Genomic DNA, 19,411 nt, shown 5'->3' with positions numbered 1-19,411 from the left:
GCTTATAAAATGAAGCAGTGGTCTTAAGGAAGGACCTTTTCAGGTTTTGAATATTCCCTTTGTTTCAATTATCTAGGGAAAAGGTAGGTTTTGTCCTCCTTATCTAAATAGGTTCTGATTTTGGAAGTCAGAACACTAGAAAGAAAACTCGAATTTAACTTTGCAGTTGATATACTAAAATACAACTGTTAGAAAAATCTGCCTACATACGTTTGTGTTCCTACTCCTGAGTTTATTTACCATTTATTGGTGTTAAGTAACTACACACTTCTGGAATACTGCATATATCTCATCCCAATATATTTGAGGATAGGCGATAAAACTGATGAATTTGCAAAATTGCTGTTTACAGAATATTTGTGGGGGGAAAGTATTTGAGTCATCTTTTATTTGGACAATCATCCTAATAAATTGTCCTAATGGCATAAACAGCAAATTGCACTTTACTAATATTTTCTTAGCTAGATTTTGCAGTGTGCAACAATTTCGGCATCAGCTGTCTAGCTTACATCATTCTGAAACTGAAAGAGGTAAGATTTGTAAAAATGTATAATATAAAATCTATTAATGTATCTTTTGCAGCTCTGTCTTTATTCTAGCAAGTTCTATCAAATTGTTGGGAAAAAATTCTCAACTAATTTATAGAGATTATCTGGCAAATGTCAAGGGGGAGGGAATATATATATGTATGTATGTATGTATGTATGTATGTATGTATGTATGTATGTATATTTTGAATGGATTTTTATGTGACTTTTGTGGAGTCTATTGTTATTGAAAAATGTATGCTGCCCTGAGTCATATGCTGAGTGGGGGAAAAGAAAGGAAAGGATATTACATTTTTCAATAATAGACTCCACAAAAATCACATAAAAGTGCATTCAAAATAAAAAAAACCACAACAGGAACATATAAAATGCTGGGGAAAATATCATCCAATGGGTCACACCATTCCCAGACTTGGCATTTGAGGAAAGGGAGGGACGTCAGCCAAATATAGAGAAGGAGGGGATGAGGGGACCCAGAACATGCTAACCTTACCAGCCTTGCAAGTGATCTGTGCATCTTATGCACAGTGTTGTATGAACATAGAGCTTAATGTTATATGAGAATAGGAAGTACTCCCATAAACCACCTATGCTACTGCATTTTGGACCAGATGAAGCTTCTGAGTGGTCACCAAGGGCAGCTCTATGTAGAATGTATTAGTAATCAATCATGAGAGGACTTAAGGCACGAGTAACTATAAGAAAGACTTTCTGATGCAGGAATGGGCACAAACAGCACAATCATGGCCACCTGCTCTTTGATGAGAAACTGGTGAGTCTAGAAGGATTCCTAGATTGACCTCTGAAAGTATTTGGGGCAGTGCTATCCAAACAGAAGCAAATATGAAAAATCTTTGGATCCAATGGTTCCACAATGCAGGTGTGAGTGTTTATAAGTTGGATAGTGCTTATAGTTAATAGAAATGTTCTATATTCATAAATGTATACAACCCCTGCTCCTTCAACAAATTTAAAACAATAGAATCGAGAAATTAAACATGGACAAGATAACTGATGTTTATCCATTTATCCATTATTTATTCAAATTTTATTCCCAATAAATCTGTCAACATATGCAAGATGATATTCAAAGCCCTCCCAAAGCCCAGCAGCATTACATTTACTGAACCACCATGGTGTACAGTATAAAATAAGTGCTATCTACAAATATGGTTTAAGCTTATTTATCCTACAATCATGAAGGAGAATTTAACAAGTAGTTCATTTGCTCTCAGCAGAATTTCCTTCTAATACGTAAATAGTGTGATGATGGAAAGCAACAGACTGGATATTAAAAATATTTATAGGTCACTTCTGCTACTGGGGAAATGGGGCACACACAAAAAATCCAGAAGGCACACTGTGGCATCCGTTAAGGCTAGAATTACCAGCCTTTCAATTTCTTGCCTTTTATGAACCATATTTTGCAACAAATATTAAAATGCTAATTACATGCACATCTCTAGATATCTTGCCTATAGCTTTTTAAAAATGTCTTATTTTCAGAAGTATTATTAATTTCCATTTTATCCCTAAAGCTTGTAATTTTTAAATGTGATCAATTACAACTCCCATCATTCAGCATGTACCAATTAAGTTAAGAGTGTTGGTGATTTGTAGTCAAATATATGAGGTGAGCACCATGTCAGGAAATGCTATTTTCAAAAACTTTCTTATCTACCACAATTTCTTTATGAATGCCGAAGAAACTCTTTACATTAGTGTTCCTATTTATTTCAAAACAGGATTTAACTCTTCTCTCATTCATATTCTTCCCAATGTGTTGGATCTCAAAGTCATTATCTTGTCACTTAATGGTAGTTGGCAGGAGATGGAAATCCAAAACATTTGGAATCAAGATGGGGAAAGCTTCTTTCGAAGATAAATATCTGGATGGAGAGAATGTTCAAAGCTATTTTTGGTGAAACACAATGTAAAAAGATAGTCTTATTTCAAACAGGGAACATCAGATTCATGATAACCTTAAGAAAATGTTCTTAAGATACAATTCATCATCTTTCAATATTAAGATAACTCTTCTTAAACCAATCAAATAAAATATTTCTTTAATGGTACATGGAATGGTACATGATGGTCCTTTTTCTACAGCAGAGACAGTGTGGGTTAAAGAAAGTACAGTATTTTCCCTTATACTTATACTAGCGGTAGGGTTTAAAAGCTGCCTGAAATTGCTTCTTATGGAAGGAGACAGTTCTTTTCTCCAGTTCTGGAGTGACAAGCAAGAAAAACAGGCTCCGAGTAACAAAACTTGAAATGTCAGGAATACAGGAGAGACATTAAAACTCCTTCCAATGCACAGATTTTGTCAGTGCCCATGTAGGCTGGATGCTCGCTCTATACCAGGGGTTCACAAACTTGGCAACTTTAAGACTTGTGGACTTCAACTCTCAGAATTCTGCAACCAGCTATGCTGGCTGGAGAATTCTGGGAGTTGAAGTCCACAAGTCTTAAAGTTGCCAAGCTTGGAGACCTCTGCTCTATACAATAAAAGGACCTTCATGACAAGCCCAATGTATTTTCCTATAGTAGACCAAGAATAATTTAAAGTGGCATATACCAAAGTTACAGGATCTGAGTATCTGGAGGCGGCCTAGTTCTTGCTGGATTTTTTTTCTTTTGGTACTTTCCTGCTGAAAGGTGCTTTGACCAAGGCACAAGAGTTGAGGTGCTCTGTAAGGATTACCTCCTATCCCTATGTGCCAGGGAGTCACTAGTATCAAGGGTGGTTGAGTTAGCTGTGCTATGGAGTGTTCCATCTCCATAAGGCAGACTTAATCTTGAATCTCAGAGATTAATCTGATATATGCCTCAATTCACTTGGAAATCAGATTAGGAAGGCTTTGAGACTGAAATATCAATGTTGAAAGTCAACCAGGATATTGTCTGAGGTTGTAAAGTCTTTTAGGTAGATTTTGATGGTTCATCTAGCATCTATTTCAGAATTCCGCCTGGCTGTATTATTATGACTATTTCCAATTCCATTCCTTTCCAAATTTGGTTTTCTGAGGACAACTTATGCAAATGTTTGAACAAAGAATGACTGAAGGCTTCTAAGTATTAGCTCTAGTAGGAGTCTCCTGAAAGATACCTATGGATAACTGATGGTTTTAATAACAGCCCACCTCAAGAATTTATTGATCAATTTGGATAATTTTTTTTATTTTATCATAGTCAGGAAGATAGTTCCAATCAACATGACAGCCCTCTCAGTTGCAAAACAGGCCATGATGAGGTACTTCAATTTTATTGTAAGGCTACATTAACAGAGTCTTAAAAGTCTGAAAGTACAAATCTCCCACCATTACCTTTAGAGCCCGAAAACTGGGGATAAGTCCCTTCTGAACCTCTTTTTCTGCCTGTTATACAGGTGTGGACTGTATCCTCTCTTTCTGATCATTCCCTAGGGCGGTAGATAATTCCCTTTGCTCTGTTTCTCAAGGTGATTCTCATATATTACTACAGCCCTCAGTCATCTAATTATAAGCAGCTGAATGAAGATAACTGAATCCCCCTTGGCTTAGCCCAAATTGATGGCCTATGGGCCGGATGCGTCATGCGCAGGCCAGGCCCATCCCAGCTCTGTGAATGGGGAAAATGTCATGGAACGTCACGGAATGTCACATAATGGCAACGTGACACGAGGAGTTCGACACCCATGGCTTAGCCACTTTGATGATGCCAGGCAACTTGTTTGTTGTTCATTCATTCATTTATTCATTCATTCTATTTCTATAGCTGCCTATCTCTGTGAACAACTTAGCTTAATGGATGACAAGGTGACTAGAACTGATAGCCAGGATCCATTAGCCCAAATGAGAGCTACCAGAATCAGTTCTACTTTCTGGCTTCAAATAGTCTGAGGACAAGACTATTAGCCTCAGGAAGGTATTGGAGGAAAAGATGTATCTCAGGTCAGGTGGCATTGAAAATGTTTGTTGCCTGTGCTCCCTGGGACAAGAAATTTGAGATGAACTATTCTATCTTGTGACTGGTGGAAGGTACCAGAAGGTCTATTGCTAGTTACCAAAAGATCGATATGATTTGTTCCAAAGTGGTCTAGGATAGTTAGTATCTATACATGCATATAATAATGTTGCTGTTTGTGGTAGTTTTCTCTGGAATTGCTGGCATTTTGAATGGGAGAAATGTATATTGTGTTGGAATTTGACCTTTTTATGCTTTTATGTAGGGTTTTCCTTACAACTAATGGTTGAGATGTGAAACATTGTTATTTATATATGTTAATTAATTTTAATAGTTTATAGCTCTTTTTGGACTTTTTACTGATACATTGGTTAAAAAGATGTTACTTATTTGATTTGCCTATTACTAAGCTCGGCTATGGGCTGAAGAGTTTTATATTCGTTAATTTAAGAGAAGGAGAGGTGTTCATGAAACTGTTTATATACTTGTGATGAGGCTAGAAAGTTGCTTTGTTAAAAAGGGGGATGCTTCTTGCTTTTTTATTTTCTTGCATTTTTTCTTTTTCTTTTTTCTTTTACTTTGTATCATCTTTTATTGTCCTTAATAAAATTACTGGAAAAAAGATACCTGTATAATAAATTGTACCTTTAACTAAAAAAGCTGGGGAAATGTGAGTTGCATCAAACCCATGAAGCAACAACACATGTGTGTTCCCTGAGAGTTACTCTGAAAGTTCTTTGGAATGTAATTCTTCAGATGGACATAACATGAACATTGAGAAATTTTCACTTCATAAACAACTCAAATTTATGGCATCATTAAAACAAGTGTGCCGCATTTAAAGAAGCAATCAAAAATTTATAAAAAAAACCAGCAACATTTCCAGCATCTCATTCAACACAACCACAACATTGGGCACATAATGAAGATAGTGGATTATATCATACATAAGTAAAAGATTCATTTTCTCGGAAAGCATGCAACCAAGTTATTTTTTACAACAGAAGCCAAAATCCCTCCCCCCAAGTCCCCACACATAGAGTACCACAGCCACAATAAAGATGATGTGCCCAAACAAGACCGAAATGCATTCAAAATAACGACGAACTTAATCCCGATTTTCCTGCTGTGGAGAGGAATTGCTTTTCCACTCACAGAAAAAAAAAAATCAGTCTAATAGAGGTTTCTGTTAAACCAGAGTTTCCCAACCTTTGCAATTTCCAGGTATATAGATTTCAACTCTCAGAATTGCATAGCCAGCATAGCCATTGCTGAGAATTCTGGGAGTTGAAGTCCACTCAATTCGCCAAGGAGGGAAAACACTGTGTTAAAGGGATCAGTTTTCATCATTTTTCCTCCTGTCCTCCTTTGCTACTCAATATGCTATCACAGAAATTCTCCTAGTTCTTTAAAGTAGAACTCTGTTAGAAAATATTAGTTATGACTCAGCTTTACAGAGGTAAATAATCTTCCTCCTGTTTTAGTGAAAATAAAGAATGAGGTTATAGGAAAGTTCCTCCTTATGTTAGATTTTCAAAGGACATTTGTGAACAAGAGAGAAATATATAGGCTTTGTGCATTCATGTGCTTTTCATTAAATATCTTGCTTTTCATACTCTATATTCTTAAGTGCTTAAAATGCTATTTCTACAATTACTTGTAACTTGAGGGACATCTTTAAAATTTTTAGTATGGTGGGCCAGAAAATTGGGGAGAAAAAAACAAAGCCAGGTTTTTAAAAGAAAGGAGACCCTCTACATTGCATATTACATATCTACTGTTGCTCAAAATTAAAGCACTAGTCTTTTTCCTTTTAATGAAAAACAAGCAATACATTAGTATAGTAAAAAAAAAAAAAAGTGACATGTTGAATTTTAACACTTGCATAGTTCTCCAAGATTTGATTTTACCATTATATCAGGTCCAGTTGTTTTTCTTTAAGTATACATAATTAACTCCAGTGTTAAAGCAGAATAAATTATTGGGAGACTGGATTACATGAACTTTGGTACCATAATCTGGACATAGTTCATAGCATCCCAATGAAATTTCATTATGCCTATGTGGGGAAGCACTCCTATCTTTCAAAAACAAAAGTGAACATTTAGTTCTGAAACAGATTTTATATAGGGAAGCTTTCACAAATAGTCTCTCCTTCCCTCTATGTATCTGCCAACAGTAAAAGATATGAAAAAAATGTATTAGTTGGTCCTTACAACTATTTAAGAACTGCCATTTAAGGAAGAGGGAAAAAAACTTTTTTAGAGCTGAAAATGTTATTCAATCTCGGCCACTTAAGTAATTGATTAACCACTTAATTTTCTGCACATTATTTCAGGTTTGACTGAAATGCATGTAGTTACTTGCCAGGTCTACATTTCTGCTTATGATTTTAATGTTGATTCAGGAAACTGAAGTCAGTGGGCAAACCTGTATTTATCTTCTTTCGTCTATATGTTTCTTTGAACCATGATTTTGTCCACATGCACACAACTTTTCTCAATCTCAAACTTTGTCCAAGCATATCTAAATATGTTCTGCTACTCGAAGGGGAAGTGTTTTCAACAAGCATTCTTCTACAATTAGACAATTCCGTTTCAGAGAACTACATTCCTCTAGCTCAGCAGGGAGCAACTCCAGATAGTTTCCTTTGAGCTCCAGATGAACAAGGTTGGAAAGCTCACCAACTCGAGGGGACAAGTACATTAGGCTGTTATGTCCCAGAAGAAGGTGCTGTAGCTTTTTGCACTGGAATAATTCATCAGGAAGTGCTTCAATCTAACAGAAACAAGTAATAAAGAGTTGTAAATCAGTCCTTAATAATACACCATGCAAACTTAGTATAAGCAATGCCCTCAAATTATAACAGCATTCACACTTTCCTTCCTCTTTCAAAAGTATGTATAAGTCATATTAATCAAATGTATATTTTTTAAATAAATTCCACAATAGTAATAGCACTTAAGACTTATATACCGCTTCACAGTGCTTTACAGCCCTCTCTAAGCAGTTTACAGAGTCAGCATATTGCTCCCAACAATCTGAGTCCTCATTTTACCCACCTTGGAAGGATGGAAGGCTGAGTCAACCTTGAGCCTGGTGAGATTTGAACCGCCAAACTGCAGGCAGCTGGCAGGCAGCAGAAGTAGCCTGCTGTGCTGCATTCTAACCACTGCATCACCAAGGCTCATTAAATAGTCAACATTTCATGTAATTGTTAATTCACCAGCATCCTGGGATAATGTTTCAAGATCTAACAGATTGGATCCTGTTAATTCACTCTTTAAAGCTATTTCCAAACAAAGAACTGCAATGAACTAGACCATTCAGTAGTCTGCTACAAATCTCTAAAATATGGGCAAGTATCACTTACTCATATGGCCTTCCTTAGGGAATGCTAACTGAAGGCAGAAAGGAGGTAATTTGATTTTACAAAATGGCTTCTGCAAAGGCAGGAGAGGAAAAAAAAAGAAAATGCATGGATACTGGCTATTAAGATTTGAGATTAAATTGAAACACTTGCTAAAAAAATAAGCTTTTAATGAAAGATAATTTTTTGTAAGTACCAGAGAGTTGAGATTTCATCACATTTTTTTAAAAAATTGTTTCTTTTCTGCACTATAATTCATTTCTTCCAATGAATGCTAATAAAATTTGGAAATGCTATCCTTTATATTTTCAAAACAAGCACAGAATTTTGTATAATTTGTGATGCACCACCACTAATACAGTTTGTTTATAATTGTAGACTTTGAATCAGCAGTTCAGACCATGAAACCCTCAAGTGATATAAAAAGAAACAGCATTCTAAAACAGCATATTTGAAAAACATAGGGAACACCATTAGTTCTTCAACTGTCAGTCCTACTAGGTCAGGGGTGTCAAACTGGTGGGCTGTGTCATGCAAAAGCCACACCCACCCCAGCTCTGTGAAGTGTTCCCAATCACAATATGTCACATGACGCCACGAGTTTGACACCGGTGTACTAGGTAGTTTCTCTCTTTTTGCCTTCAAGTTCATTGTTGCTTTCAAGTCAATCTTGACTGCTGGCAACTGCCTAGACAAGTTCCTATAGTTTTCTTGGAAATGCTTAGTCATTGCCTTCTTTTTCATAGGACTGAGAGAGAGGGAGTGGCCAAGGTCACCAGTTGGCTTCACGTACAAGGTGACACTAGACCTCATGGTCTCCCAATATTTAGCCTGGGGCCTTAACCGCTACATCAAACTGGTTACTAGGTAGACCAGACAATAAACTCCACACAAAGATTAGAACTATACTTTATTGAGCCATGTTATAATAAGGGAATGTTGCAAATCAGATTGGGCTGGCCTTCTTCTTATATTCCACTGAATCAGAGGGATGTTTGTCTGAGCCACTTCCAAATATTATTGTACTTCACACAATATTATTGTATGGAGAATGTTTCAGCCATCTTTGCCTAAGTAACAATTCTTGCATATTTCTGTCAAGGTCAGTCCTCTACATTTATAAGCACACTTTTAAATCAGAAATATCACCAAGTATGAAGGATGTCACCATGAGACACTCAACTTCATACAATCCTATTTACATCAAGGCAAGTTGATGCATGGTCTTCCATATATTGCTGAATCTCAACCATCAGCAGTTCTACCCAACATGGCCCAACTATGAAAGATGCTGGGAACTATATTTTAGCAATGTCTGAATCAATGGAAACAATAAGGATCTGAAAAAAATACTACAAAATTTACTTAAAGGCAGTATTAGCTTCTACTTACATGATTCTTTGTCACAGCAAAGTACTGCAAATTGGTTAAATATTGGATTTCATCAGGAATAGAGGTTAGCTTATTGTAACTCAGATCCAGATGATGTAGCTTTTTGCAAAGAAAGAGTTGTGGTGGGATTTTTTTAATGTTGTTGTGATTTAAATAGAGCTGTTCCAAGTTTGCTAAGGTACCAATCTGCACAGGGATGTAAGATATTTTGTTGTGCCACAACTTCAGGCAAGAAAGATTTTCAAGGTGCTGAAAGCTAATAATTTCTTCTACCGTCCGTAGATTATTTTCTTTCAAATCTATTTCACGCAAATAGTTTAGGCTGAATATAGAATGAGGGATGCGCTCCAAATCACAGCTGATCAGTTCCAAGATTCTCAGATTTAACAGTTTCTTCAAGTTGGTCAACACTAAGAGTTTTTTCCCCTCGTTGTCAATAGATAATTTCTGCAGTGAAGGCAATTGGTCTGTAACCACCTGAGGTATGCGGGAGAGGCTGTTCTTTAAATGAATTGCTTTCAGATTTGCAAGGTCTTGAAAACCCTCACTGTAGAAGCCATTCTGCAGTTCTGGCACATAGCATCCGGTCAAATACAGTTCCTGTAAGTTTTTTAGATAGAATACCCAGCGTGGAATCTTTCCCATGTCAACAGATTTTAGTCGCAGAATTTTTAAATTATCTTCGAGGAAGTGCAGTGCTGGATATTCTACAGTTAAAGTTGAATGGTAAATGTTTAGTTCTTTAAGACTGGATAGCTGACTTAGAGACGGTGGCAGTTTAACCTCAGGAATGAGCTCTAGTGTTAGAACTTCTATCTCTGTGAGTTCAAAGACGTCATCTGGAAGGCCACTAAGCATAAAAAGATGAAGTTCCATTTTGTCTTGAGAGTTTCGTACCAGCTTGCTCTTCAGCCTCTCTAAAGACCATTCGTTATTGAGACTAATTTGTTTCAGCTTATTTTCACTCACCTCGGAGAGAAATATGGAGAAGCGCTTTGAATATAGAGGGTCGTACTGGTCTGCTAGGTGAAGAATAAAGGCAAAGTCATTTCTTACATCAGGGATGTCGCTGTAATTACTCTGCTCCCTCAGCTTCTCAAAAGAATATTGTTTAAGTGAACTTCTCAGCATCCATAACAAACTGTAAGTGCATGTCAGGCCATATAAAATCACTAGGACAACATAAAATGAAGCAAGCACTTTAAAAATTTCGGCCAGGGAATAAACACATTGGTATCGCTTGTAGCCAGTAAAGGTTTGAATATCAACTACACAATTGATTTCTAGGTTAATAAAGGTTAAATAATACGGAACATAAATCATTATTAAAATGAAAACAATGACCTTGATCACAATCTGTTTTAGATACACTCTATAAATGACATCTTTCTGCTCAACATGTACCCTGAATCGTTTCACTTTCTCAAAGATCGACTTTGCTTGTTCCCCTTCTCTTCGGTCAAGAACATTTGAAGTACTCTCTCTTCCAGCTGTTTCTAGTCCAGTCTGTGAGTAGGACATTGACTGCCTCTTGCTCTCCAGCTCTGTCATGTTGCTTGGGGAGGGAAGAAATGTTTTCGATTTGGAGCATGGCACAGTCCTCACAGATTGTTCAGCAACTGTTTCTGATAGGGCACGTGTGGTCCAAGGGGAATCGAAACATTTGTGAAGTATGGCTACAAAATGCTCTAGCCTTGAACTTGTACTGGGGTAGTAAAGCCAGAAATTACTGCAAGCTGCAAAAATGAAAGTGTGGAGCAGCACTAAGTACGGGAAAAATTTGGCAAACCAATGAAGTTCTCTCTCGTAACACACTGCATCGATGTAAGAATACTGCTGCCTATGAAGGTAATTCTGAATTCGAAGAGGATGAATTTCTGGTGTTGCCGAGGTGAAGGATTCATTGATGTTGCTTTTAATCAGATGCCAAGGCACTGCGCAATGATTGTCAAATTCAAGCTTGCAAGGAAGACAACATAACAATCTAGTCTGAGTGAGCTGAAGAGCCCCAGCAAGGACAGCAACAAGCAGCATTATCATGGTAAGATAGTAGCAGAAAACATCCCACCAAGGTTTCAAGATGTGAAATGATGCCTGGGCATCTGCTAAGCATCTGAGTTCAGTTAATGTAATCATGATTTGCTTATGACGCAGTAGCAACTGTAAAAGAAAAACAAAGGAGAAGGTTGCGCTGAATTAACCGGATAGAAATTAAAATTCTATTATGCTAAACCAAAATTGTAGCATTAACATTTTAAACAAATTAGAAATCTTTAAATATTATTTCATAATCTCCCTAAAGAAATACAACTTATATTTAATTGCAATTTTGTCACAAATGTAACATTTGTATGAATTTGTAGTTTTTTTTTTGTCCTAAAAGATAAATCCTATTGGTTATTGCAAGCATTAACTCCATTGTGGTACAAGGCTTAGTATTCTGCATTTCCCGCATACCCCTTCGATTCAATTGTGTCTGATTCTTGGAGACAAGTTTGCATTTTCTTGGAAATATTTTTTAAGAAGTGGTTTGCCCGTGCCTCCTTCCTAAGACTGAAAGACAGCAACCATCCCAAGATCAACCGGCTGGTTTTGTGCCTATGGCAGGACTAGAACTCTCAGTCTCTCTCTGGGTTTTTAGCATGATGCTTTAACCACTGAGTTAAATTAGCTCTTTTTCTGAGATATTAATATTTTTTTCAACTACATTCCTTTTACATGGCAAAGAAAGTGGGGTTTTACTCTCCTATTTACAACTGACTAACTTATTCTTCAGCATTGGAAAGATAAACCTATGCCTCAATTATTCGGTGGTCTATAGGAGGGGTCTCCAACCTTGGCAACTTTAAGACTTGTGGACTTAAACTCCCAGAATTCCATAAGTCTTAAAGTTGCCAAGGTTGGAGACCGCTGGTCTATAGTGTCAATGTTAGTAGCCACATATGAACAAGATATATGTATCTGTTTGTTTTATAGTTTTTAGCTTTTTATTGTAATCATTTACTTTTATTTTTTATCAATTAAACTAATATCAATTTACAGTATAGTACCATAAAAATAAATATTATAATCTAATCTATTTGATCAAATTTTTGTGTTTTTTTTAAATTTGGAATACATAATTCCCACAGATTTCTCTTTTTTAATTTCATTTTTTAATGACACATAATATTTATATGGTTAACTGCTAAATCAGATTATACAAAGTGTAATTTGTTTATATTATTTATATTACTCTAATCAAGAAGCAAATAAAATAACAGTGGGTTCACAATGCACTCTTCCTGTATTGAATTATTTGCTTTAAATTACACATCAAACTAAAAGATAGGCCTCTCACTTTGAGCAACCCTTCCTCCTCTTTTAGGGAACATCTCCTAAAAAACTGAAGTCATCATGACACAAATTTGCATACCGACACAAAAGCAGTTTCTTGAGTTTGTTGTCTATTTTCTTGAGAACGTTTCACTGCTAAGACTGAGGATTTTCACTGAATTTGTTATTCAGCATGGTACAAAAACTATCTTGTTGTATAGATATCTGTGATTATAATATACGACGCTATAAGGCACTGCACATCAGAACTAGACACAAAGACAGTTTTTCCCTCATGCCACCACTCTGCTAAACAACTAATTCCCACAATACTGTCAAACTATTGAGAAAGGCAATGTTACCATCATTACTCTCATCTTCCCTATTGTCTATCTCCTTATTTTCTTATGACTATAACTTTGTATCTTACGATTTATATTGTTTATTTAGTATCCATGACTATCACTAAATGTTATATCTAATGTTTTATGATGAATGTATTTTTATTATGACTATGATAATGATCTATCACTACTGCAGAATGTACACTGAGAGCTGATGCACCAGAGACAAGTTCCTTGTGTGTCTAATCACACTCAGCCAATAAAGAATTCTAATTCTAATTCTAATGATTTCTAAATCTGCTAAATAATAACAAATAAAAAAGACTTGTAATATAAACGTGCAATGTATATGTTGGAAATATTAATTTGAACTTACTTTCCTAACTGATTGGGATAAAACATAGAAGTATCATTTTCAATCAGGAGGTCTGCATCTTTTAAAACTCCTCAGGCATGCCATCTTCACAACCGTCTTCATCCTGAATATCAACATACAACAGATAAGATTTCAAAACAGATGTTGCCTATATTGCAAGACATACAGCCATATACAGTACTGTATCAGACTTTTGGTGATAACGTGTCGGAGAGAGAACATTTGTTTCTAAGGTTATATTATTAATTGGTTACATTACATATGGATATATGATTAAACAACACTATCAGTTTCAAAGTTTAAAAATAATGTTTGTAAATTTGCTCAATCAATTCATAGAATGCAGATGAGGGATACAACTACAAACAGAAAAATACATTCGGTCTAAAAAAAAGCCCAATTAAATCAAATTTAGAACATCAGAAAGTTTCTCATCCAAAATTCTTGAAATGTCAAACCTCTACTTAACATCTCATCCTAGTTAACATGCCATTACAGTGATAACACATGTAAGAATGTATTCAGATGTAAGCATTAGGAGAGTGTTAATTTGCAAGTTACTTATCACATGAAGAAGTAACAAACAAATGTCATATGGCATAATTAACTACTTACTTTTGGTATGATTGCTATACTACTCAGTCAGAAACACCATTCCTAACATAAGTTGCCAGTAAAGAATTAACAGCTTCCAGAAAGCTGGTATAAAGCTAGATTAGCCCTAGATTTTCAGAAAGGTATCACCTTTTATAAATATTTCTAAAAGTTCCTTAAACCATCTTGAAGTTTTACACTGATTTGTGCGGTAGAATGTTTCAGATTAGCTTGGCATCTCATAATCTTAACCCTCCATCCAAATAAAGCCAGAAATTTTGTTTGACAGAGATTCCTTCATTTTTTAAAAGATAGGTCTCTCACTGTGATTTATAAGGAAAGAATACTGCAAACATCCCAAAGGAAGCAGTTCTTAGACAATTAGATCCATATCAGCTCTACTCTGGTCAGTGTGGTGAGCTGGCCTGTAGCTAAAAGTACATTTTAAAATAGACCGAAACATTAGAGCATACATGCTAAAATATAGGTACATTATATATAATTGGAAGCTTAAATGAGTGAGTCAACTCTGTGTCTGTCTGTCTGTCTGTCCGCCCATGTTAATACTTATGGCTGAAAGAAGCCATGGAGAATTATATGTACCACAAAAATACATTATATTTGATTTTCTCGTATGCTATCTGAAGGCTAGCAAAGGAAAAGTCCTAGTAGCAGAGACCTCTTTGAAGAGTAAGGATGTATAGAAGCAGGTGCTTTTCTACCTATATTGAGTGCCATGCAATTTCTTTTTAGGATATTTTTACATTGTACATTAGGATTTAAGGATATGCTATGATAAAAGGGTATGGATGGAGAAGGCTTATTGTCTACGGATTCTCTCTGATTTCATATTCCAAGAGAGAATTGTCAAGCCCTCTAAAAGGAAGCTAGGTGAATAGCATCATTTGAAATACTGCATCTAAGCTGGAAAAAAAAATCCCAAGAGAAGGTAATTATCAATGTCTTGCTTATCAGAAACACACAGAGGAAAACTCTATATGGCCATGTCACAAATTAATCATGACAAAGTGGTATTCTTCATTTCTTCTTACAATGTGATTATAGAATATAGCCTTCCCAGAAAATAAATTTCCTTTCTCCCTAAATATATTTAATTAGTTTTTTTTTATAACAGCAGAAAGGCTACAACTAAAGGTTAAATCCTTTAAGTAGGTGCACTTATTAGTTTTGACTAAAAGAAGTTTAATGTGTGTTAAATGGGGAGAGGCGAGCACAATTCGCTTGTGATTTTAATCCCTTGGTTAGAATACACTGTAACTACATAGCCAAAAAGGCATTAAGAGTTGTTAACCTAATCCTACATAGCTACTAACTAGAGCATACAAATCATTTGCTGGACCAATATTCGAATACAACTCATCAGTCTGGAACCCACATTACGTATCTGATATTAGCACAGTTGAGAAAGTCCAGAAATATTTCACAAGAAGAGTTCTCCACTCCTCTGCTCATTGTAGAATACCTTATGCCACCAGACTTGAAATTCTAGACCTAGAAAACCTTCAATTATGCCGTCTTCGGTCTGATCTAAGTATGGTATATAAAATCATACATTGCAATGACTTACCTGTCAATGAATACTTCAGCTTCAACCATAACAACACAAGAGCACACAATAGATACAAACTCAAGGTTAACCGCACCAAACTTGATTGCAGGAAATACGACTTCAGCAACAGAGTGGTCAATGTCTGGAATATTCTACCTGACTCTGTGGTTTCTTCCCCAAACCCCAAAAACTTTAACCTTAGATTGTCTACTATTGACCTCATGCCTTTCCTCTGTAGGGGGTGTGCATAAGCGCACCAAAGTGCCTACCGTCCCTGTCCTATTGTTTCTTTTATTTTTCTTATATGTACCCATTTCATGTATTCATAACTATTTATATATTTATACCTATTATCTTGTAAGCGATTGACAAATCAAATAAAAAAATAAAATAAAATAAAATAAATACCAAAGCTGCTCTAATATGCCAAACTATGTCAAGCTGCAATGAAGAAAGTTACCTGCCTGGATATTCCAGTGGAGGCAATGAATCTGAACTTCAAAATGAATTTAGATTGGAGTGTCCACATGTGACCATGATCCCAATGAAATCCATATAGTAAAAAAATGATTTCACTTGACACAGCAAGGCATTCGACAAAGTAGACCACAACCTACTTCTTAGTAAGCTAGAAAAAAGTGGAATAGATAGCACCACCACTAGATGGACTCGCAACTGGCTGGCAAACTGTACTCAATGAGTAGTCCTTAATGGGTCTAAATCTACATGGAGGGAACTAAGCAGTGGGGTGCCACAAGGTTCTGTCTTAGGCCCAGTACTCTTCAATATCTTCATTAATGACTTAGATGAGGGAATAGAAGGGGAACTTATCACATTTGCAGATGATACTAAGCTGGCAGGAATAGCTAACACCCAAGAAGATAGGCTCAATATCCAGATGGATCTTGACAGACTAGAACACTGGGCCATATCTAACAAAATGAAATTCAATGTAGAGAAAAGTGAAGTCCTACATTTAGGCAAGAAAAACCAAAAGTACACATAGACTGGGTGAAACCAGGCTCAATAGCAGTAACTATGAGAGGGATCTTGGAGTCTTAGTGGACAACCAGCTAAATATGAACCAGTAGTGTGCAGAAGCGGCCAAAAAAGCTAATGCAATCCTGACTTGTATTAACAGAGGGATACAATCAAGATCAAGGGAAGTACTAATACCACTCTATAAAGCCTTAGTAAGACCACACCTAGAGTACTGCATCCAGTTTTGTTCACCACATTATAAAAAAGATGTTGAGGCTCTAGAAAAAGTACAGAGAAGAGCAACCAGGATGATTAGGGGACTGGAGGCTAAAACATACAATGAACGGTTGCAGGAACTGGGCTTGGCTCGTCTAGTAAAGAGAAGGACCAGGGGAGACATGATAGTGGTCTTCCAATATTTGAGGGTCTGTCACAGGGAGGAAGGGGTCAAGTTATTTTTTAAAGCGCCTGTCGGCCAGACAAGGAATAATGGATGGAAACTGAACAAGGAGAGATTTAACCTGGAAATAAGGAGAAACTTTCTGACAGTGAGAACAATAACCAATGGAACAGCTTGCCCTTGGAAGTTGTGGGAGCGCCATCACTTGAGACTTTCAAGAAGAGATTGGACTGTCATTTGTCAGAAATGGTGTAGGGTCTCCTGCTTGGGCGGGGGGTTGGACTAGATGACCTATAAGGTCCTTTCCAACTCTGATTATCTGTTATATCTGACAAGGAACACGTCCTTAGAAGGAAAACTACTGAAAAAAGGATTGAAAGTATAGCTGAAACAAGCTAGGCTGGAAATACAAATGAAGTGAAGAGTACATTACAGGTGGTCGACAACTTACAACTATACGTTTACTAACCACTGAAAGTTATTACAGCACTGAAAAAAAGTGAGTTATAATCAGTCCTCACACACTTACAAGCATTGCAGCATTTGTGGTTGTCTAAAGTCAGGTGCTTGACAACCGGCATGTATTTATAACCAGTGCAGCATCCTGGGGTCATGTGATCACCTTCTGTGGCCTCCTCAGCCAACTTCTGACAAGCAAAGTCTATGAGAATTTGCTTAATGACTAAGTGATTTGCTTAACTAACATGGGAAAAGACCAATGGTAAAATCAGATGGGAGTCACTTAACAACCACCTTGCTTATGCAATGAAAATTCTGGTCAGAATTGTTAAGTCATACTCTACCTGTATTCAGAAATCTAGCCACTTGTCTTCTTTGAACAGTATTTTGCTTCCTCTCTTTTATGACAGACAGGGTTCAGGATAGAAATCGAGCTAAAAAGTATCTAAACTCTCTTTTCTCATACTTGACTGACTTCAGGTATTGCTTTAACATCAGTCTTAAAAGAAACAAAATAAAATTATAATGAAAGAAAAGTTGTTCCTGAACACTTTGATTGAACCAATGCTAACCCATACATTTTGTTTAGTCCTAAAGGTTATTAAAAAAAAGAATAGACACATTTCATTCAATTTAATATGTAATACAATTAAAGAATTAGAACTCTTCCAAACAGCTTTTAGCTCATAAAAGCATAAAAGCACTTCAAAGTTCTCTAACTGAGTTGTGATTATGTTCTAAAATTGGACCATGGAGTATCTAAAATGATCTCAATAATTATCCCCTCATTTTGTTGAGTTTTAGGTTGTAATCCTATTTGCATTTATCTAGGTCACAGTGAATTCAAGCTAAGAGTATATAAAAACTTACTTTAATATCAAGTCTCCTTTTTGGTATCAGTGTCAACATGTTTTGGGATTAATCCACAAAAACTGCAAACCACACAGTTACCATTTACAATGCAGGCCAGCTTTCTAAACAATGTTTTAAAAATATATTGTTCATTCAAATGTTTAATACTACCACATTTAGGAATAATAATTTCTAAATATGCTGTAGAGCAATAATTGTAAACAATATAATTTCAAATTTTATCCAAACTACCTTTACTAAAATGATGTATTTTCTTTATTATAAAAATTATGCTATGTTCAATTATTTCCTACTTCTCATGTACTATCTATATAATTTATAGTTCTTTATTGAATATGTTCATGGTTTTGCTCTACAAACTGAGGTTACAATTCAGTATGCACTTACCTGAAACTAATTTCATAATGAACATTGAGACCATGCTGGATTGTTTGGATTGGAGGATAGGTGGGTTATTGACAGTTTATGTTGTCTTTTGGGCTGCTTAAGAGTTTTTATTTTTTTTATTTTTTAAATTTCTAATTGTAAGCCTCTCCATTGTTGATAAATTGTATGAATAAACAAAGACATAATAGACTGTCCAAGGCCCTGAAAACTCTTCTAGAAATCCCTATGTAGTTCCTACACAGATGAGTTTCCACCGATAAGAAAGTAGCTGTTGATTATTCTATTCTATTCTGTTCTGTTCTATTTCCATCCCATCCCATTCCATCCACATTTATGTTTTAGCCGCAGTGGTGGGATTCAAATCTCTTAACAACAGGTTCTGCAGATGTGGCCTAATTTGTGGGTGTGGCTTGGTGGTCATGTGACTGGCTGGGCATGGCTTGATGACTGGACATGGCTTGGTGGTCATGTGACTGGCTGGGCATGGCTTGTATGTAAATATTATAAATATTTATCTAAATATTGAATTTTTTTATATAAAAAAGAGCAACTTTTACCCAAAATCAGGCAAAGCAGGCAGGCAGATTGAATTACTCACAGAATCACAGATTCATTCAGAGATCTATCTTTCTGCAATTGGCTACCTGAGTCTGTCACATAACATTTGCTTGCTAGCAAACTCATAAAATTAACTCACAACACACTATGTATGTAAATATTGAATTTTTTATAAAAAAAGAGCAACTTTTACCCAAAATCAGGCAGAGCAGGCAGGCAGATTAAGTTGCTCATAGAATCACAGATTCACTTAGAGATCTGCGTTTCTGCCATCTGCTACCTTAGTCTGTACTGAATAA

The 19,411-nt window shown here is 36.0% G+C and overlaps 1 protein-coding gene across 4 annotated transcripts in view; it reads right to left on the bottom strand.

The window, feature by feature from the left end:
* Positions 1–5,047: 5,047 nt before the first annotated feature.
* LRRC8B (leucine rich repeat containing 8 VRAC subunit B) overlaps positions 5,048–19,411 on the bottom strand; it is a 42,799-nt gene continuing 28,435 nt past the window's right edge. For all 4 annotated transcript variants that reach the window (XM_087960584.1, XM_026674127.2, XM_087960585.1 and 1 more), the window contains 3 exons: positions 13,291–13,393; positions 9,256–11,415; positions 5,048–7,271 (listed from right to left, as the gene is read on the bottom strand). In XM_087960584.1, the coding sequence (XP_087816710.1) occupies positions 7,020–7,271; positions 9,256–11,391 (2,388 nt within the window). In that variant the 5' untranslated portion in view covers positions 11,392–11,415; positions 13,291–13,393 and the 3' untranslated portion in view covers positions 5,048–7,019. The remainder of the gene's footprint in view (positions 7,272–9,255; positions 11,416–13,290; positions 13,394–19,411) is intronic.

The sequence above is a fragment of the Notechis scutatus genome, chromosome 3 (genome assembly GCF_049901735.1).
Source record: "Notechis scutatus isolate UNSWTSFEM ecotype Mainland chromosome 3, rNotScu1.2, whole genome shotgun sequence".
NCBI lineage: Eukaryota > Metazoa > Chordata > Lepidosauria > Squamata > Elapidae > Notechis > Notechis scutatus.
This window is presented reverse-complemented; position numbering and strand designations above follow the sequence as displayed.